This window comes from Psammomys obesus, unplaced genomic scaffold, assembly GCF_907164565.1.
Source record: "Psammomys obesus unplaced genomic scaffold, mPsaObe1.curated_primary_1811, whole genome shotgun sequence".
Classification (NCBI taxonomy): domain Eukaryota; kingdom Metazoa; phylum Chordata; class Mammalia; order Rodentia; family Muridae; genus Psammomys; species Psammomys obesus.
The window spans coordinates 436,550-459,253 of NW_026594216.1; the positions used below are offsets into that span (position 1 = coordinate 436,550).

The 22,704-nt window shown below is 35.3% G+C and overlaps 1 protein-coding gene across 2 annotated transcripts in view; it reads right to left on the reverse strand.

The window, feature by feature from the left end:
- Cept1 (choline/ethanolamine phosphotransferase 1) overlaps positions 1-22,704 on the reverse strand; it is a 42,765-nt gene that overhangs the window by 5,544 nt on the left and 14,517 nt on the right. The window contains exons 4-5 of one of the 2 annotated variants that reach the window (XM_055618122.1): positions 20,305-20,446; positions 5,020-5,104 (exon numbers count right to left, since the gene is read on the reverse strand). In XM_055618122.1, coding sequence (XP_055474097.1) covers positions 5,020-5,104; positions 20,305-20,446 — 227 coding nt within the window. Of the gene's footprint in view, positions 1-5,019; positions 5,105-11,588; positions 11,674-20,304; positions 20,447-22,704 lie in introns of both variants that reach the window. The other variant, XM_055618121.1, reaches the window with a different exon arrangement.

The following is a 22,704-nucleotide window of genomic DNA, read 5'->3' on the forward strand; positions in this document are numbered from 1 at the left end:
AAAACTATAATTTTAAGAATAGATAATTTATTGCAAAAAGCATACAAAATATTGTTTGTAAATCACAGGAATTTTTTAAAAATTGATTTACTTTAAAAATGTGTACATGTGTATTTGTACATGTGAATTTAGTGCCTGTGGAGGACAGAAGGAGTCAGATCCCTTAAAGCTGGGATTATATGAGGTTACCAGCCACCTGCTGTGGGTGCTGGGAACTGAATTTGGGTACTATACAAGACCAGCACATGCTCTTAACGACTGAGCCATTTCTCCAGCGTCATGTGAATTATTTTAAGTGAATTCTATGAAAATACTAACAATGTTAACATAATGACAGCATCCAATAAGGCTTTAAGGAAAATCACTATGTAGAAACTATTCAAGTGTAAAGGCACTTTCTTTTAATAGTCTTTCGATTCAGTGACGGGGTTGCAGCTCAGTGGCATAGTGCTTACCTAACAAAACTAGAGTACTTAATCCTCAGCACCAGAAAATGCCTTTTAGTTCAAGAAAGACAAATACGTTATACTACATGAAATATTCCACCCTTCAAACAGTCTCGAACAATTTAGCTGTAGTAGCATTTAACTAGTTGCTTTAGATGAATTCTAAAAGAACTAAGAAATATTTAATCTAGGACTGCACTTGAAAGAATCTCACTCAGAAGAGGAAACAGAATAGACAGTGGAAGTGGATGAAGCGGGAACAAAGGAGGAGAGGGAGCATAAAGAGAAATGAGAGTGGAGACCGATCTGGGGATGGGGGAAGGACAGAGGACCTACAGAGAGAAGAGCAAGTGTGAGTAGGAGCATCTCTGTGACAAGCTGGAGACCCAAGACAGGGCAGGTTTAGAGGGATATGGGAGTGATTCTAGCTGAGAATCCTAGTAGTAGGGGTCATGGAAACTTTAAGAGGACACCCTCTAACTAGAATGAACTTCTGGTGGAGGGAGGGTACACTAACCTACCCACAAAAACTTTGACCCCAAATTTATCCTGCCCACAAGATGTACAGGGATAAATATAGAGCAGAGATCGAGGGAATGTTCAACCAATGCCTGGCCCAACCTCAAATCCATTCCATGGGAGATAGCCAACCCCTGATACTATTCATGATATTCTGCTATGCCTGTAGATAGGAGCCTACCATAGTTGTCCTCTGAGAGGGTTGACCCAGCAGCAGATAGAAACAGATGCTGAGACACACAGCCCAACATTGGGCAAAGCACAAGGAGTCTTATGGAAAAGTTGGGGGAAGGATAGAAAGACTTGGAGGTGACAAGAACTCCACAAAAACACCAACAGAGCAAACTAACTAGGGCCAAGAAGGGCTTGCATAGACTGCAGCACTAACCGAGGACCATGCATAGACTGGACCTAGGCCCCCTACACAGATAAAACTGGTATTTCAGCTTCATGTGGGTTCCCTTGTAAGGGGAGTAGGGGATGTCTCTGAAATACTCTGTTACTTGTTTTTTTTGTTTTTTTTTTATCTCCTCCTTCTCTCCTCCCCCAGCCCAAAAGAGGCTGCCTCACCAGGCCACAGGGGAAGAGGACACACTCAATCCAGACGCAACTTGATGAGCTGGGGTAGATGGTTAGGGGGTGCTTCCCTCTTCTGAGGAATAGGGGAGGGGGATAGGGAAAGAGGGAGGGAAGGAAGATGGGAAAGAAGGGGAGGAAAGAAGGAAAGGGGCTACACGTGGGCTATAAAGTGAATAAATAAATTATTTAAAAAAGAATCAAAAGTAGGAATGCCTTTAATCCCAGCACTGGAGAGGCAGAGGCAGAGGCAGAGGCAGAGGCAGAGGCAGAGGCAGAGGCAGAAGGATCTCTGTGAGTTCAAGGGCAGCCTGGTCTACAAAGTAAGTTCAGGACGGCCAGGGCTACACAGAGAGACCCTGTCTTGAGAAACTAACTAACCAACCAACCAGAATCAAATATAAATAACCAGTAGTGAATTGCATAATTAAGTTATTTGCATATTCATATCCCTAGCCCTTTCTAAGATAGCTTTAAAGGAAATATGTTTTAGGAAGAAGCAATAAACAGAAACTTATTTCTTGAAATGTACTAACTTTTGTGAATGAAAGTATTCCTTTCCCAACAAAACAAAAGTCCAGGAAATAGCAATAACGTCCACTATAACTAATAGTAAAAACTCATTTTTGGGGGGGAAAAATGTGGCAAAGAATAGGCAATCCAAAAGTAAGTAGCTGTCACTCACTCACCTTTGCAAAATAATGATCTTTTGGAGTCAAACTTATGAAGACATTTGTAATGTTTTTCTCTTCTTTTATCATACATGTGATTGCTAAATTTAAGGTAAAAGTCTTATAATTTAACAAGGATTTGGAAAATAAAGTCTATTTTATGGCCTGAGATTTTTTCTTAATAAATGTAATAAATTCCCTATGTGAATTTATAAATAACATCTTTTCTCTATTTGGCACAAATGATGGGCTCACTACTTGCAGTTACAATTTCTGAACCAAATAATAATAAATAATAAACCTTTGGGCCAAATAAAAAGAAAATGAGTTCCGACACTGCTAATCCTAAAATGGAAATGAAGCAAAATTAAAAACTTGATTCTCAAATTCAGATTTTAGTGTATTTCTGATTTCAGATTAGAAACAAGTAAATGCTGATACATATTCTAAAATCTAAAATGACCTGCAATTTGAAACACTTCTGATCCCAAGCTTTTAGGACATGGGATAGTAACCTGCATGTCAGCATGAGATCAAACAACACAAGTGATTTCATTAGGTCTCCAATGATTAGAAAAGGTTCTTCCTTTTAGTTTAATGATGCAAACAGCAATACAGAGATACCAAGGTAGGTGCTAGGGATCTCTTTTTCTGACACATTCTAATCATAGCAATCATATTAATGCTGAATGTTGAATGCCTGGTCTATTAATCAAATTTCAAAATATACTGTGTCAGTTTCACAACCAGGCTTGGTGGTGAACTGCTCTAATCCCAGAACTTGTAAGAGAGAGGCAAGGGCATCATGAGCCTGGGGTATATAAATAGTAAGATCTTGTCTTAAATAAACATTCAAGAAGATGATAATAAGAAAAGAATAGAAAAAAAACCCCTCCAGTGTAATTAAAAACAAAATTATATTATCTTAATTACAAGAAATGACAGATAGAATTAGCATCTGCTTTTGTTGTTGTTTTGAGGCTCGGCTAAGCAGCCCAGGCTAGCACAGTTGACTGTGCAGTTGAGGACTTAAAACTTTTAATTCTACTGCATCTACCTCCTAAGTGCTTAGATTATTTGAACTTTTAAAGAAGATAGTTATATAGCTTATTTGTACAAATTCTACTGAGAAAGGTAAAAAGTATATATGAATCAATTTACTGCCAGGTACGCCCTAAAAAATAAAATATAGGTATAACACAAATACAGATACTTGAAATACATGTGTATATAATATAGTGCTATATTTAAATATCAGTTCTTTAAACCAGGGGTTAAAATTCATTCCTTCTCTCTCTCTCTCTCTCTCTCTCTCTCTCTCTCTCTCTCTGTGTGTGTGTGTGTGTGGTTTTGTTGAGACAGAGTTTCTTTGTATGGCCTTGGCTGTCCTGGACTTGCTTTGAAGAGCAGGCTATCCCTGAACTCACAGAGATTCCTGAGTGCTGGGATTAAAGGCATGTGCCACCATGCCCAGCTCAGAATTCTCATTTTATGGATATTAAAATACTTTAAAAAACTTAGCCATTTTATATATGTTTAAGATACTAAAAACAGTATTCTGGAAAGAAAATTTTCCTGGTTGACTGAAAATTGTTTTTATTCCTTTATCTCTTCTTTCTTTGTAAGGCTATCCCCGGAACAAAAGACAACTAATGTTTGGCAATAAATACTCAGGGAAGTACCTAATTTACCATTAGGCAGTGAATTAAGTAAGGGGAAAGTCTTAGTAAATTTCTCTTATATTTTGAAATTATTCCAACTTTTAAGAATTATATTCATTTCGGGTTATAAAATGATTTTTAGCACAGTCACATCAAACAACTATTAACGGGGTGGTGGTAACCAGCAGCTAACTGATAACTGGCGAATATAACTACCCTGCCCAATCTTGAACAATACTTGAACTGTGAAGTGGAGGTGTTCCCCTAAATTGCAGCGCTCCAGAGATTAAGAAACTCTGGAGACTAAGAAAGAAGGATAATTTCTGTAAGGCCAGCCTGACCTACCTCCCCAAACATAAAACAGAACAAAGTAAAACAAAGCTAAAACCAGAACAGGAAGCAATACATAAGGAGCCTCAGCTTTCACTGTGGGCTTCTTACCTGACTGGCACTGCCTTATGCACAGGCACATATTAACTAATCCATGCAATGGGTCCTATCATTATCCCCTTTTCGCAGAGGAGGAAACTGAACTAGACAGTTATGTAATACACAGAAGTTAGAATGAGGAGCAATGGAGCCTTGATCAAACAGACAATCTGGTTCCAGAGTGTGTGTCTCTAGCCCACATGTATTTTCTCAAAGGCTCATAGGAGGTTTAAAAAAAAATAGGTTTATAAAGTAATGTATTTCAGAGCAGGAAGAAAAAGTCTAGGTGTTTAAAATAATCCTGTAGCACTTAATTTACAATCTTATATCTATATTTGTTATTTAGCATTAAGTACATGACAGAAGTGCTACTAACGTCATATGGTGCAGAAAAAAGAAAAAAAAGAGTAATTTGTGTCACTACTTAACTTACTTGTCACATTACCTGTTATTTCCTTGAATGTATGAATGTAAAATAGGATGACAATAAGGACTCAGATTCTCAATGACCTTCAAAACATACTTAATGTACACAGAATTCCAAAGAATACAATTTTCATGCTCTAAAAAGAAACTTCCTACTGTTTGCTATAACTTTCATTCTCAGAAAAAAAGTGAAATATTTAAACATTATCCTTTAACTGGATTATCCTATATTAGAAACACAAGCAGAAGATAACATGCATTACATAGGATACATGATGTGAACAAAATTACCATAGATTGCCAAAAAGGTGGTCCTCCAATCACTGCCAGCAAATGCATGATTATTATGAAGATTTGCACTTCAGTCACATCAATTCTGATTAGGTACAAAAAGCCAAAAAAGCAGAATTATTCAAAACACAATTTCAAGTTAATTACTTGCAAGCAAAGCAGCATTCCTCTATCATGCACAATAGAAGATAAATTTCAAATATGGAACAAAGGGGGAAAAGGAGGTATCAAAATTTTGTTATGAACAAAATCATATAAAATCCAGAGCCTTTTAAATTCAATTTGATAAATTTAGGAGCAATAAAAACCCCCCTCTCCAAAGCAAATTTTTATAACCTAACCTTTCCCACCAAAAACAAAAAAAGGATATGTATGAATTAAAATTTGAGTATCAAGCAGAGAGTTACATTGTACAGCTACATAGTAGGAAATCCTGAAGTATGCTCTCTGCAGTAGCAACTGAAATGGTGAACTTTAACTGGAAGAAAACAAATGGATTGTCCCCTAGATATATTCATTTAATGTCCACTGTGCTACAGATGTGAAAAAAAAAAAAAATCAACCAATTCTTAATCAGATTCTTTTCTCACTAGGTCAATCACCCTCACATTCTGGAAAGATAATTGAAAGCAGAGAATAGTAGCTTTGAGATTATCGAAAATGACCTCATGGTCAACAGACAAACAGTGAAAAGGCAGTGGGGGGGGGGGGGCGCAACAGAAATTAGAAGCATGAAAGTCTGAAGGGAAAAAGAAAACATGGGCAAAAAGATTGAGGAGCAATGCCTACGTGGGTGTTCCTTTCCTTCCACAGACCAGCACCTCACAGAAACTTAAGCCTGACATTCTTAGATCACAGAATCCAAACACTTTAAGGGAAATAATTTATTCTACAGGTACACTGTTTTCTACAAGGTTATTCGTTATAGAAGCAGTTATAGAAAAAAATTTTAATCCCTTAATGAATGAGGGCATACATAAGTTCCACATAACGGAACAGTTTGTAGCTTTTCTGAGGTGGCATGGCAGCGCCCTGCATATTAAAACGGGAAATTATCAAATACTAAGTGAAAAAGAAGTTCCAGAATGTGTATATCCTGCATTTTGTGGGGAAAAATGACAAATAGTTTCCTTTTATTTTTGGCAGTAATTGCACAATACATTTCTGTTACCTATTTGGAAAGGACAAGGGAATTTCCCACACTATAAATTTTTATGGTGTTAGTTTTATAACAAGGTGGATACTTCATTAACTGTAGAAAAAAAAATGTAAGAAAAACCAAGTATCAACAGCAAGGAGATTCAGTTTGTACAGAGTGGAGCTCCCATTTTTACAATTGATACTTAAAGCAGACAATCCATGTGAATTTAGGATATGTAAACTCACACACCCAGAAGTAACTGGCTTGAAAACAGTCCTTTCAAAATAAAACCTATTGATCTTTATTTGCTGGATAAAGTTTTTTAAATAAATGCATCTTTAGCTGCAAATAGTAATGTAATTATTTTGATACACACATTTATTGAAAAAAATGGACTGAAGTAAGCTAAAAAGACTCTGTAGAGCTGACCTGGTGAGTGGTGATGCCAATAAGGGGAATTACACTCAGTAGCAGACTCAGGAGACTAAGCAGGTAGGTGTGTCAAAGATGATCGATTCTGTCTTGGGTGGAGGGTGGACATCTTACAACATTTTGCTGAACATATGAAGTAGCCTTTTGGAAGCGGAAGGGCCAGAAGTATAGAATTACAAAATTAAAATGGAGAAACCTCGCACAATTAATTTTTGTACTATGGATGAGTTGAAGAGCAAAAAGCAAACATGAAAGATCTTTTATAGCCTCAAATTTTGGAAGATTTTCTAAACTATTCAGACGCTGTCACTGTATGTGGAAGACAGCATGAAGGAAAACTTACCAGCTGATAGGTAGTTAGGTGTATTTTTTCCTGTATGCTTACTGGATTTAGAACAAATGTCTGAACTCCCTTCATGAGAACTGCCTATCACTGCTCCTGGAAGAATTAAACACAATCCAGTGCAAAGCCATTCAGAAATGCTTAACAATAAATAGTCAGCTAACGATGGCGTTCAGGAGATAGCCAGCTACATGGCAATCTATTATGTCACCTTCCCAGTAAATCTCTCTCACTGTGGGATGAGTTTACATTGACACTGAATAGAAGGGGCCTCACTTTAGGACTCTGCAGGAAAGGTCACTGTCTAGAAGGGATATTTTATTAAGCAGCAATCTGAGATTTCTGTAATCAGTTTTCTTTCTCTCTTTTTTTCCCCCTCTCTTTTTAAAGATTTGTCGTATTTGTGGGTATCTCACTGAGTGATTAGGTACTATGTGCACACCTGTGGACAGGTGTGTGTACAGAGGCCAGAAGAGGGCTTCAGTTTCTATTAGATATGGAACCATAGGCCTTTTTCTGATGCCTGGCTTGTCACATGGATGCTGAGATACAAACTCCAGTCTCCAAACTCCAGTGGCAAATGCTCTTAACTACTTAGCCACCTCTCTAGCTCACTTAAAAATTTTTCATTATTACTTTCAAAATGGAGACAAAAAAGGCAATAACTTGTCTTCAAAAACAAGGGCAATAACTATTACTTATGAAAAAAATATCCTTGAGGATAAGAGATCTGTAGCCTAAGAACACCCCAAGCAAAGATCTATTTAAAAAAAAAAAAAAAAAGGAAAAACAAGTTTTGCTTCTGTAGCATTAGTTTACTATAGCCTAAAGTGTAGAGAGAAAATAAAGTTTTCTCTACCCTTGAAGGTCTCTTGAGATCTTTATGAATACTTTATTACAATGAATACCTTTTGCCATTTCTACTTACTTTTAACATATTGTCAAAGGAAAAGAATTTTTTCAGGAACAATCTAAATTGTAAATTCTTGTCAGAGCATATCTAAAGTACTACAAGCCAGAGACAAACACAGCTCAGATGGCTATCATAAAGAAGGACAAAGTGAAACAAACCCTATACATTGTGGGGACTTAACTTTCCTCATTTCTGGATGGGGTTAACTGTGAGGGTGGCAGTCCAAAGTCAAAATCAGGTTCTAAGTACACACTAGATCCTGTGGGTCAATCATTTCTTTAACAGTTGTCATTATCTCATTTTATATGTGTGTGTGTTTACCTGCCTATGTTTGTGCATCACATGTATGTCTAGTGTCTGTAGAGGCTAGAAGGGGGTGTCAGATCCCCTGCAACTGGAGTTGCAGACAGTGGTGAGCCAGTTTACCAAGCTATGTAAGTTTGCTAACTATGAGTTAACTTCCTGAGCTCTCTTACCTCAGTGCTGGGGACACCAGGGCCTAACAAAGGCGGAAAGGCACTGCACCACTAAGTTACCCTGCGCCACTCTTTTCTACGTTTCATTTTTATTCTCATTGTCCAGAGAAAAAGTAAGTGCACAAATGCATTTGGTTTAAGTTCCAATTCAATTCGTAATGAGGGATACAAAGCCATCCACAAGAGCTGATAACCACACTCATCCTCTTTTCCCAGAACTTAACATGGGTTTTTCCTCAAAGATGAGAAAGTAATCTACTCTATCTTTCTTTTACATGTGTGCTAAGTACGTTAAAAATAATACTTGCAGCTAGTTTGTAAGTGTAACTATTTCTACTACATTGTAAATAGTAAATAAAAGTGTCTTGTAATTTAGGCTTACAATAAGCATGGTTAACATAGACTATATATATAATATATATAGTAGGGATAAATTCCCAACAGAAAAACAAGACAAAACAAAAACCCACGTTAGTTATGCTTATGCTAAAAAACAAACAAACCAGCTTTTCACTTAAAAATCATCGATCTGAAAAACTCAGGGATCCTATTCAATGATTAGGGCATTAGACTTATTTGTAAATGCATGTGAATGTCAAATGTAAGGGGGTTGAAGTGAGGACAAGCCAAGATATTTCACTTTCCACCCTCACTAAGGGCAAATGGTGCATGACAAGCTTTAATACTAGATAATGTTAACTGCAGAGCTCAATGGTAACTCCAAGTAGTTTTAATTCAAACATTATATACAGAAAAACCAGACAAATCTGTTTAGTTTTTAAATAAGCTGAATTATTTAAAACAAGATTACCTACCACATGAGTATTTTCTCAGATTTTCTGAGAAAACTAAAAGAGAAAGCCCACTGAAAATTCTAAGCAGAGACAAATATAGCCAAGTTCCCTGAAGCAGAGGAATGGGGAATAGGCCCAGACATAAGTGGTAGCCTCTGAAACAGAAGAACTAAGGGACTTTTCAACTCATTTAGCATCGTCAGTATGCAGTTAAAAGAATTACTGCCTTATTTCTCTTCTCTATCACTCAGTTATTGAAGAAATATGTATAGTAACAGAATTTAAGGCTTTAAAATATAAAAAAAGATTCACTACATGCCATGTATAGATAGTCATTAGTGCATTATACGTTTTTAATATTTTTCATCTTTACAGATATGCTAGGAGGTGGGAACATTACCATTTATATCTGAGGAAACTGAGAAGTGTTACGTGACTTTTCCATAGTTATAGGGAAAATAAGTAGGACCTTGACAGGCAAGGGAAGTATTGTTTTTATGAAATTCTGAAACTCCATCAATCAGTTGAGATAAATGTTTGTCTTAAGTTTATATTTTTTATTATCATTTCAGGGTGATGCTTCCATACTGAAATACAAACTTACCAAAAACTGCTAGAATATATAGAGGATAGTTTAAAGGCCAATAAATTCATGTAGAAACAAATTAATAACAACAATTTTTTCTAAAGCTTTTTCCTCCAGCCATGAAAAAAAATATGAACATTTATCTGATGATTTAATTTCAGTTATTAAAATCACTAATCACCAAACAAATGATCAAAGAAGACAAAGCAATAACTACAAGGACCAAAATAAAATCTCTAAAATCAGTACCTAATAAAAGTGAAAAACAGTATATTTGGAAAAAGCAGAGCATATTTAAAATTTTTTAAAAATCATATTTAAATGTATTAGTTTCCAAAAACATTTTAGCGGAGAACAAAGGGCTCTATAAATTTAGAGAATTGTTTTAGGAATTTTTTTTTTTTTTTTTTTTTTTTTTTTGGTGCTGGGAATCAAAGTTATGGCTTTGTGTATGTTATGCAAACACCCAAGCACTTAGTTACATCATGAATCAAAATGCCTGTTATTCTTATTTTCATGAAGAAACAACATGAAAGTAAATAATACTGCCTATATTCTGACTGTTAATTTCATTGATAATACAGGTAAAGATGTGTGGTTAACCCTAGGCAGTAGTAACAAACAATGAAGAACAATTATCCAGACAATTACAATAAGCCACAGGTCTTTAGAGAGAGAAGGATGAAGAGGGACAGAGTGAGGTCTACAAACAATTATGCAAACACTGTAAATTCAACTGAAAATGGCTTTTGTTTTTCTCCTGGAACCTACTAATGTATTTCTCAGTACGCTCCATATCCCAAGGTTATTTTGTCTCTAACATTATCCTTCTTGTCACTGAGTAACTGGGCTTAGAAGGCTGCGATGTGCCTTTCAGAAAGTGCTCTACTAACAAAGTGGATAGAGTAATGCAGCCTTGCACAGTCAGAAGAATTTGTCAAGTTTTCATATGGAAAAATGTTCCCCAACATTTCTTGAATGAGAAAATATGATGAAGGTAAGCTCTACTCCTGCTTGTAAGTAAACTTTCCTGTTATAGGTTAAAGGATTCTGAATTACCTGACTAGAGAAACACTTCTTGTAAGTCACAAGGTCAAAATTATAATTCTAACATGAAAGGGAAAAACTCCTATATTAACAGTTAAGAAAATGTATATTTACTGGGGTGGGGAGGCAAAAGGGGAAGACATTCAAAGGATGGCTATAGTAACAAGAGTTGAGGGTAGTTTCAAAATCACAAATAAGAGAAAAAAACATTAGAAGAAAGAGAAAATGAGATTTGATCAGACTATTTTCTAGCTTAAGTTTGTGAAGTTATATTTGTTCATTTATACTAAGATTATCGTTAATCCAAGCACAACTAGAATAGTTAAAGGACTATAGTTAATAGCTAAGAAGTTAAGAAAGTAAGCAGAAAGTTTCCTAAGTGAATGTGGAGTTTACTCAGTTATGTCAAAAACAAAACTCTGCTTATTTTGTTTCCAAACAGCAATGTATGCATATATAAACAATTGATGAATTCATATGTTTCTTCCATATATATATATACATATATATATAAGAGAAAAACATAAACATGACAAAAAATGGTGGAAAGGTGTTTGTTTTAAAAAACAATTTCTGCAGGTAAATGGGAAACAAAATTGTCACCCGCATCAAACCAGAGATAATACTTTTTGGAAAGTTTTGTGATACACACAGGGTGGATTTTTATTGCCCTATTATAATTTAAATCACTTATTTTCTATTAACATTTATCTGTAAAAATACCACCAGAAACACTTGAATTTTCATTTCTTCAATTATTCTGTGCATGACAAAGGTGCTGTCTTTATTGAATTCACGCCATTGTTCATTAGACTGCATGAATATTCTAACAGTTACCGTGAAGTTCCAGAACCAAGGCCCCACGGTTCCTGAGAGAAGCTGGCATAATATAATTATGATCTGGGACTCTGTAACATCGAATCTATGCATAAGGAAACAAACATTTCAAAATAACTTTACTCAGATATTTTTCTAATGAGCCTATTAAAACAGGTAGCAAAAACTAGACTTCAAAGGAAGTATTCCCTTTATAAAGACACTCAGACTAAATGACACAATTTATGTAATATATTATATTTTTGCATACACAAATATTTCTTATTCAAATCACATTAGTAGTTTAAAAAATTGAGCTGTAACACACTAAAACGATTTTTAAGCAGATGTTTAGAAATATTAGTACCGTAAATATAGCCAGTTACTGAGGAGTGGCAAATGCTACTTGCCACATAGTTTCCTTACATCACAGATCCATCCAGTAATGAAAACCATGCAGACCCTTCTGTAAATAGCTACATTCCTGGCCCCTAACTACTCTGCACATTTCATTTTTATTTCTAAGTCAATAGAGATACCTAAAAAAATCATTCAATTTGGTTCTAGTACACTATTTAATAAGATATAAAAGGATTTAGATAACAGTCTATGATAAACAACTCCAGAATCATTTATTTCCCCATTTTGAGGATCAAAACAAGGACCTTGCTCATGTTAGAAAGCAGTTTACCATGGAGCTATAACATCTTCAGTCCTTTTGCAGAGAATTTATTTATTTTAGACCTAGAATCTATATGACTTAGGGCAACTTGGAAATTTCTACGTAACTCAGGCTGGCCTTGATCCACCTACCTCTGCTTACTCAGTGTAATTCTTCACCTACAGCACCATGAGAAACAAAAAAGAAAAGAAAAACAATAACAAAAGCAAAAACAGAGTCCCTAGCCCAGCTGATCTCAAAATCTCTGTTTACCAAAGGAAGACCTTAAACTTCTGCTCTTCCAACTCCCACATTTAGAGTGCTAAGGTATAACCATGTTCTGTCAGGCCTGTTTATAAAGCTGGAGATGGAACCCAGGTTGGGGGAGCCTGAAAGGCAAGAGCTATACCAAATGAATTACATCTCACCCCACTGGAATCCAGTTCTTAAAACCTGTCTCTTCCTTCTAAGATCAGAAAATAATCTTTCTTAGTAGCTACAATGAACATTTTGAAAAGTCACGATCTTATACTAATTTTCCTACCTCAATCTCAAAAAATTATGTAGGTACATGTCAAAATAAAAAGTGACAAAGAATAATACAATGAAGATAGTTTTCTTTTTTTTAGTCTAGAAAGAGAAAAAAAAATCAAAAAGGCCAGCTGAATGTGGGAAGTGCTTGGTAGGTATAAGCAGGAGAACCAAGAGTTTAAGGCAAGCTTTGGCTATGGGGTTTGAGGCTACTGTCGCAAAAAACAAATCAAATTTGCCATCTTGTGGCAAATTTATTTAAAATAAACAAATTTAAAATAAAATAAAATCTAGAATCTAGAGTAGATTCTCTACTCTAGAATCTTCTTTTCTTCCCAATTCCACACATCATAATTTTAAGTAACACCAGTTTAGTCACAAAAGTTTTGAAATATAAATAATCAAGGAGATGTATAGAATATCCTTTACAAAAACTAAAATTAATCTAAGAACCAAGAATGCTGATGATAGAAACATGTTCCTAATTTTAATCTCACTTTTACACTAATACAAATATTTGTCTTTAAATAGCATCTATTTAATAGCTATTTAAAGACAAATATTTGTCTTAAATAGCATCTACAAATATTTGTCTTTAAATAGCCTATGACACTAGGCTCTTAATGAGTGAGCTTTGCATAGTGGTGTATGCCTCTAATTCCACCACTTGTAGGTTGAGGCAGAACAGTGACTTCAAGAACAGCCTACGTGAATGGTGAGACCCTGTCACAGCATGTTATCACCAACACATAGCTACACAGGAATGAAAAGGCCTCGCACACTAGTAACGTGTGACATAGTCCTAAGCGTATACAGAGAGACTGAAAGAGGTGTTCTGTATACAGCTTTCTGACTCTTCAACAGAAAACATATTAGACATTAAGAGAGTAGATATAGGATTGGAGAGATGACTTAGTGGTTAGGAGCACTGGCTACTCTTGCAGAAGACCTAGCTTTGTTTTCCAATACCCACAAGGTGGCTCACAACCCTCTGTAACTCCAGTTCCAGGAGATCTAACACCATTTTCTGGCCTCTGCAGACTACACTGCATGAAAATGATATACAAACACACATACACACCTATACATATAAATATAAAAATAAAGAAGTCTTTAAAATATATATTTATTTTTATTTTTTATTTTTAACAGTGCTGGATATAAAACCTTGCGTCTTGCAGAGCTGGTAAGTGTATTACCATTTAGGCACATTTCCAGTGTCAATATCAGTCTTTTATTATACGTCTCCAATACATTACTTCTTAGAAATATTACTTAAATAAACAAATAAACTAGACTTGTTAGATTACAAGTAGAATGAATACAGTTTAACTTTTTTTCATTTAATTAAGTGGGAAAGTGTAAATATGTTTAATAGAAACAAAGTTTTCATGGTTATCATTTGTAGTTAAAATAAATGTAAAATCTTAGTATATATTGAAAATGCAATAAAAGTAGTATGGAAACCAAAATCCCACCTAATTATAAATACACTGGAAATAGTGCCATAAAATCAACACATTAATGAGATTCTCTAACATAAAAGTCACATTAGGCTTGATGGTGCAGCTCCATAGAGGAGCACTTAATTAGCACGCGAAGGTTCTGAGTTCAATCCCAGCAAACAAACAAACAAGCAAGCAAGCACACACAAACCAAAACCTCTGCAATACTCAAATCAAAATATGTGGGCCTGTGCTGGTTATTTCATTAGCTTGAAACAATTTAGTGTCATCTGAGAAGAGGGAACCTCAGTTAAGAAAAGGCCAATCCAGACAAGTCTGTACAGCATTTCTTAATCAACGATTGTGATTGATGCACCCAGCAAGCTGTCCAGTAGGACAGTACTACCCCTGGTGAGACAGTCCTGAATTGTGTAAGAAAACAGGCTGAACAAGCCATGGAGAGCAGGTCAGGAAGTATACTCTTCATTGCCTCTGCTTCAGTTTCTGCCTCCAGGTTCATGCCAGGCCTTCATGACGGACTGAGCTATAAGATGAAATAAGCCCTTTTCTCCTCAATTGCTGCTTATGGCCTTATAATAACAACCAAAAACCAAAACCAAAACGAAGAAATGGCCTTATTTCAACTTAGAACCTCACCTCTTCATTTCAATTTTTTGTTTGTTTCTTTGTATCCCCCTCCCAAATAACTTAGCTAATGTTCTGCCAGGTATGGTAGTGCAATCAGCACTTTGGAGGCTGAGGCAGAAAGATGGCCATGAATGAAGCCTTCCCACTCACAGTGAGTTCTAGGACAGCCTGGGCTAGAGTGAAACCCAATCTCCAAACAACTAACAAACAAAAAGCCCCAAAGAGTTCTGCCTTTACAGTATGGAAAATTTCCTTTTTTAGGGCCAATGTTTTATATAAATATAGTTTCTATTAAAAGACAGATTATAATAGCTTAAATGATTTATAAGCATATTTCATTAAAAACGATTTAGCTGGGCATGGTAGCACACACTTTAATCCCAGCACTCAGGAAGAGGGACAACTGGATCTCAGTAATTTTGAGTCCAGCCTGGTTTACACAATGAGTTCCAGGCTAGCCAGGGCCACATTTTAAGAGCTTATCTCAGTACCGAAATAGAATTAATTCTATACATATATCCGTAGGGTATCAATCTAAAAACACTTAGATATAGAGGATTTAAGACTTTAGGAGCAGAAAAAAAAAAGAACTTTCATGTAATTTAAACCACAGTCATTTAAAGATGATTATAAACAAGATTCAGACTACAATACTTCTTTAAAAACAACACTGTGATAAAAGGGAAAGGAATACAATATATTTCACAGCACACAATACTCCTTTTGTCTCAGGATACAGAAAGAATTCTATTCACTTTCAACACTTGTGTAATATCTGGCACCACCTAACCCCATGCCATTTGCAGGGACTGTGTATTTCTGTACTTCTAGGTCAACTCCTAACATGTTTCTTCTTTCACCAGCCCAGCTCTCCTAGTGAGTTCTCAGGGGTTATCTCTTTCCCCAATCCCTGCTATCAAGTAAAAATGTAAAGGGCTAAGCTAAGCCTGAAAGAGTGCAAGTAAACAGCACCAGCTCAGTCTGAGAGAACTATGAGACATGGTTCTGCCTAGTTATTAGTCACAACCATTTTCTGTGGAAGCAGTTTTTCAGGTGTGATCACAGCAAAGTACTGAAAGATGTAGCTCATAAAATTCAAAGCTTATTTGTTTCCTCAAAATGCTAGCTTTTAAATAGAATGTATTTAGTCACATATGAACTAAATTAAAAAATATTTATTATATTCGGAGACCAGAAGAAGGTGTCAGATCCCATAGAGATAAAATATGATGTCGCTATGAGCTGCCAGGCAGAGGTGCTGGGAATTGAAATTTGGTCTTCTGAAAGATCAGCACACACTTTAACCACTAAGCCATCTCTAGTCTTTATAAACAATTTTTTTGGTTGTTGTTATGTTTTCAAAATACTACGAACTTAAACCAGGAACTAAAAACATTAATATGAAAGAAACTAAAAAGAACAAAAATGACTTTATTTATTGTTTAATTTTTTGAGATAGATTCTCCCAATGTAGCCCAGGTTGGCTCTGACCTTCTAATATTCCTCCCTCAGCTACCCAAGTTCTAATATTCACCACCATGTCTATCTCCCCAAACTTCTTATTTGGCAAACATTCTATTTTATAAGGTTACTGAGAACATAAACATCTGAATTTATTACATGTAAAAGAGAAATGTTCATGATTCCTTTTATTCATGTATAAATGACACTAATATAATTCAAACAAAAGTGTTCAAAATAATATTTCTCATGTAAAGGCTTTCATTTTCCCTAAGATAAAGTGAAAAAGAAGCTATATCTAAAAATTTCTTTACTTAAACTACAGCTGAGAATTGTTTGGTTAAGCAAAAAGAAATTTTTACTCTTCCATGTATACAAATTGATGGGATTTAATCCATCCTTTACTTACTACGTATGGTCATGAGAAAAGTGTGTGTAGTATTATTTGGATAGGCTTTATTTATGCATTCTCTAGCCTCTAATATACTGTTCTTTTGATGAGTACTTCCTTATGTGTAAAGTAGTAATGGCATTTTGCCACGACTACTGTAGCTCATTTTTATTTTAAAAAGGCAATTCAACATTACTTCAACATAGTTGTGGAATTTTTCTTATGACATTTGATTTAAATTTAGGTATTACATTTACGTTGGCCTCAATACTACCAGGTATTTTACTAAGTTAACTGGCTGTATTACAGATCGAACCTGGGCCTTCGGGTATGCTATGCAAACTTTCTACTACTCAGCTGTATGCCTATCCTAAAATACTTGCAGTCTTCCATCTCAACCTATCTTGTTCCACAAATCATTCTTATTTTCTCTGTCTCTCGGTAATTTAAACCTATTTTACAGTGATTTCTACTAGATACTTAATTGTGTTGTTTGTTCTCTCCTCTATATATTTTATGAGTAACTTGATGAAGAATGTTAACTAGAAGTTAACTTATTCATCTCACTACAATCTAGCCCCGATTCCACCACTACACAGAAACTACTAAGGATCCTTTATATTGTCAAATACAGTATATATTTTCCTGTACTCATTTTGAGTCCTGGCAGCTCTAAGTATCATTCTTGCTTGAAATTCATCAATCTCCTGGCTTTTCATTCCAACAAGAATTCTCCCATTTTGGTTGTTCAAATATTTTCACAGCCTTCTTTCCAAGCCCCCTCCCTGAGTTTTCTGCTTGCTATTCTTATTCTATTTATATGTACAACATCCCTTACAGATATATTCTGGATAGAATTTGTCACTTCAATAGGTTCCTTTTCCTGACATGGCTTTCTCCACTTTCCATACAACCTCCCAAGAAAGGGAAGTTGTGGGGAGTCACTGCAGTATCTGCCCTTTTATTCATTCTCTGCACCTAGAGAGATTATATCCTACAGTGTCTACCTCTAGAGTCTTTCCCCAATCTACCCCATTCCCTAAAGAAACACTGCACTGTGTTAGCATTGGCTTTACAAAACCTCATGTTAATTATGCTGACTCTTACTAATGGTTCTCTTGCTTTTGTCACAGTAAACCCTAGTTTACTCTCTGTCACATTGCCATCTTTCTATTTTTGAGCCTTAGGTTTTACAAGTTTCCTGTAGATCAGGATAAAAGCCACATTTCTTGGCAACGCAGAAAAGGCAAACAAGACTTTCTGAGTCTTTGCCAGTCTTATCTCTGCTACTCCCTTACAGGCATCTTATGATCCAAGCTAATGGGGCTGCATAGAGTTTTCCAAATACATATATTATCCCAGGATATTCTAAGACTGCAAGAAATAAAGTTGCTCCTAAGACTACTGTCTATTCACGTAAAAAACAAACAAACAAAAACTACTTTCATGCTTAATTCTCTCTTTAGTTCCCATACCATAGAGCTGATGTTGAAAGAGAAAGAGAAAACTAGAAGGGACTAGTTTGTAAATAAGGTTAAAGTGAAATTTAACTGAGATTCAGTACCCAAATATCCCTCCCCCTTAGTCTTCAGGTCCAAACAACACCAAAAACCCTGATAATAAGCAATGAAACATGAACGATGTGAAATCTAAATATAAAAAGTCATGGCATTTCTAAAAACCCTAGTATCACTAAAATTTACAACTGAATTATAAAAAAATCAAATGATCTTAGAATTTTTAACATTTTGTGGTTTTACCTAAAGCAGAAAAAGACTATGAAAGTATTTTTTTTAAGACAAAGACTATGAAAAAGTCCTGAAAACAAAGCAACTATACACATTCAATTACTGCTTTCTTTAAATTAGAACTGTAACATTTTCTGAGCATGGATCATTTCATAAACACTTGATGAATGCATAGATAAAATTTTCATATACTTATGCCATCTTCAAGTAGACCTTAAACATATTCTCTAAATCTCCTTGTTTTGAAATTACTTGAGAGATTTCTTCTAAAAAATTAGCACCAAAAATATTAGTAACTACTTTATTAAGTTCTGTTTAAAAGTTGTATAAAAATTTAATCTTACTGTGTTTGCACCTTTACTTGTTTAGTCATCTCAATGGTCCCTAAGTTCTATTTTTAAGAATTTAGCAAATATCACATAAACTGAGTATGTGATGAGCAACTGAATTTCTAAGTAGTGTAGCCTTTCTGAGGTCTATAAAAGCAATTCTTACTTTAGACCTAAATAATTAAGTACATAAATAAATAAGTAAATAAATTAATAAAACCATTAGGGATTCAGATTAAAATGTGTTGTAGTCATCAGACATTTTTATTTTGACATGTCTTGAATACAGACTTTTCTCAAAAATTTTATATTTATCCCAAACAAACAGACAAACAAAAAGAATAAATAAGATCTATAATAATTAATTTAAAAACCAGATGGTGTGGGCTGGAGAGATGGCTCAGTGGTTAAAAGCACTGATTCTCTTCCAGAGGACCTGTGATTAATTCCCAACACCGACAAGGTGTCTTACAACTAACTCTAACTACAGTTCCAAAGGACTTGATGTCTCCTTCTGGGATGTCTCCTTCTGGGATATCCCCTGTGCAGATACTGTATGCATGTGGCACACAGACATATATGCAGGCAAAACATCCTTACAGAGCAAATAAAAGCAAATCTAACAAAACAAAAAAACAAAACAAACAAAAACAAAAACGGTTTGTTTTGGCATAAACCTAGATGGTTAATGCCATACTTAACACATTCCAAGACTATTTTACTCATAAATCATTAAGGAAAAGTACTGATCAACAGGTAGGAACTTTCCATTCAGGTCAAAAATGTTTGTATGTACTTTATTTTTAAATTCTCAGACATTTTGTTGGCAGAAAAAATAAATTTAAAAAATCCTAAACAGTGTGCTGTCAAACGAATGATTAAAAAGATTACTGTTTTGTAGATTTGTAATAAAATACTAAAACCTATTTAAACTACGGTATTTAAAGAAAAGAGCTGTTTCTTGTTCTCAAAAACTCCTTTTCTAAAAAAAAAAACAAACAAACAAACAAAAAATAAAACCAAACCAAAACAAAACTTCTATCTTTAATTACGTGATGATTTGCCACAAGAGGGTGTCGGATCAAATGGAGTTAGAAGTGGCTACGGGTCACCTGACATGGATGCTAAGAACTGAACTCAGGTCTTCTACAAGAGCAGCACATGCTCTTAACCACTGAACCATCACTCCAGCTCAGAAACTCTTAAAAATAAATTTTATATGTCAAAATAAAATATTCAATTAAGGTGAAAAAAAATAGTATAAAAAAGTGAATTTGGAAAGTCCAGTGAAGATAAGTGGAGACCTACTGCATTTTATTCTCCTTTTGAAAGGCTCACTGGATGATTTTGGCACTTTCTTCCCAAAGTAATACAGAGAGACACATGACAAGGAGAAAATAGTTTTAAGTAGTTTACTTAAAACATTAAGTCAGTTTAGTGATTTGATCAATTCTTGATACTTAGTATCTAAAAGCAAAATTCTCCATAATTGAAAGTAACAACAAAATCACCGTATTACTTACATTCCAAATCGCAATGTTCCAGAAACATATGTTTGCCAGTGTGCACAATAAAACATGAATGTCCCAGCAAAACAACAAAAAAACATCCAGTCAGGATTTGTCCCAAGTTGTACTGCAATACAAGTTCCAAGAACCACAAAAACTGCAGAAGAAAAATGATAATTGAAACTGAATGGCATCAATAACATCAACTGAGCTGAAAATCATCTTAGATGAGATAATCTACTTTCACTTATATCGTAATTACATATCTTTTCCACCATAATTCCAGGGTTTTTTTTTTTTTTTTTATATTTTACTAATGCTCAGCTGAAGCAAAGTTCTTAAAGCAACTAAAACACTCTAGCATGTTACTGAGAATCCCCTACTTAGGGGCAGTAGTAGTACTAAATGAGCAGAAAAATGTTTGCTAAGCAAATGCCTAACCCAGCACTCAGGAAGCTAAGGAAGGAGAGTTCAAAGCCAGCCTTAGCTACATTGGAAAACAGATGCAGAGAAAAACAGCCAAATGATAGGCAGCTCTGGGAGTCTTGTGGAAGAATGGGAAGGATTGAGGGAACCTGAGAAGTCAAAGACACCACAAGAACACCTACAGAGTAAACTAAGCTGGGCCCAAGGAGGCTCACAGAGACTGAACCAGGAACCAAAGAGCATGCAGATGTGCTGCTTGGTCAACATGAGGGTCTCCGAAAAATGGGAGTAGGAGCTGTCTCTCACTCTGTTGCCTGCCTTTGGATCCCTTTTCCCTAGCTGGGCTGCCTTGTCTGGACTCAGTGAGTGAGAATTCCCTGCTGCAACTTGATCTGCCAGGTTGGTACCCATGGGGAGAGGTCTTCCTCCTCTGAGGAGAAGGGCAGGAGGGTATTGGGGGACAGGCATCTGAGGGTGGAACTAGGAGGAGGGTGGGGGCTGTGTTCAGGCTGTAAAGTGATTAAATAAATAAACATTTAAAATGTAAACTATGCCACTATTGAAAACTACAAACTGATTACAGGTTGAAATGGTGACGTTTTACATATTGTAAATGAAGTAATACACCATTAAAATAAATTTTAAAATATAATACACACTTCAGAGATGGTCACCAACTAGCTCCAGTTATACGATTTCCTCTTTTGGCCTCTGAAGGCAGCTACACTAGGGTTCTCACATGCACACATAACCCCAATTTAAAAAACAAAAAAGTGAACAACCCTCCTCCAAAGCATAAGCCATTTAAGCAGAGAGAGTCAGAAACAAAACAAAAACAAAAAAATCCCAGAAAGCTTCAACAACCATCAAAGGGACTTATTTGCTTCAGACTAGAAACTGTCTTTTCTTATTTAGTAGCTATGAGTTACATATAGGAATAACTTTCAAAGTCAAACTACAATGTAAAATGATTGTCATTTCAAATAACAAAAATAAGACACTTGGCTTACTTAGCTACTTTTCTTCCTTCAACAAGCAGGCTACCATCAGGGCACAATGAAGTTATGATTTTGAAATGCAAATCCAGGCCCACAACATAAAACTATCAAGACTTAAAAAAATTTAAATGTCATGCCAAATGATAGAACAACTGAAGAAATAAAAATTATAATAGTAGGGAAACACTTGTGTTAGGAATACTAATTAGAAATTCATTTCATTTTTGTTTGTGAATTTGAGATAGGATTTTGTTATATAGTCTAGACTGGTCTAAAGCTTGTTACATAGCTCATGCTGACTTTACACTTAATGCTCTTCCTGCTATAGCTTCTCTTCTGACCTTAATTTCATTTCTGTTTTTTTCCTAAAAATGCACTCAAGTATTATTTGAAAAACTTGCAACATATTACAAATACAGACGTATCACCCAAGCTTCAACTATGCTTATCAAAAGCACTGCCAGAACTTTTTCTTCTATCCTTTTAAAATACTGTACACAAGGGTGCTTTGATATAAGTATACATTGTGAAATGTTTACTAGAATTAGGAAAATGTACCAACTCATTACCTTTGTAGTGGAAACACATAAAATTTACTCTTAGTAAGTTACTAACATTCAACATAGTATTACTAGCTGTAATGTTCATGCTGTATGTTTTATCTCCAGACTTGATCACAGTCTTTATCCAGGCCCTTATTATATATTTATAACTCAAGTGTATAACATACTCCTAAGCTATCGGCACTTAGGATTCATTTTAATCCAAGGTCATGAGAGACTACCAGCCACCCACTACTGTACTTCTATCTAAAGCTATGAGATTTGTGATAATGACACCTACACTCTAATATTTTACAAAGAAAAGCTCGCAGGCTGGACATGGCAGTAGTAGTAGAGGCTTGCCTAGGCTAGCATATGTAAGGCGATGGGTTTGAACCCCAACCACTGAAAAACAAAGAAACAAACAAAAGCCCAAGCAAAATCAATAT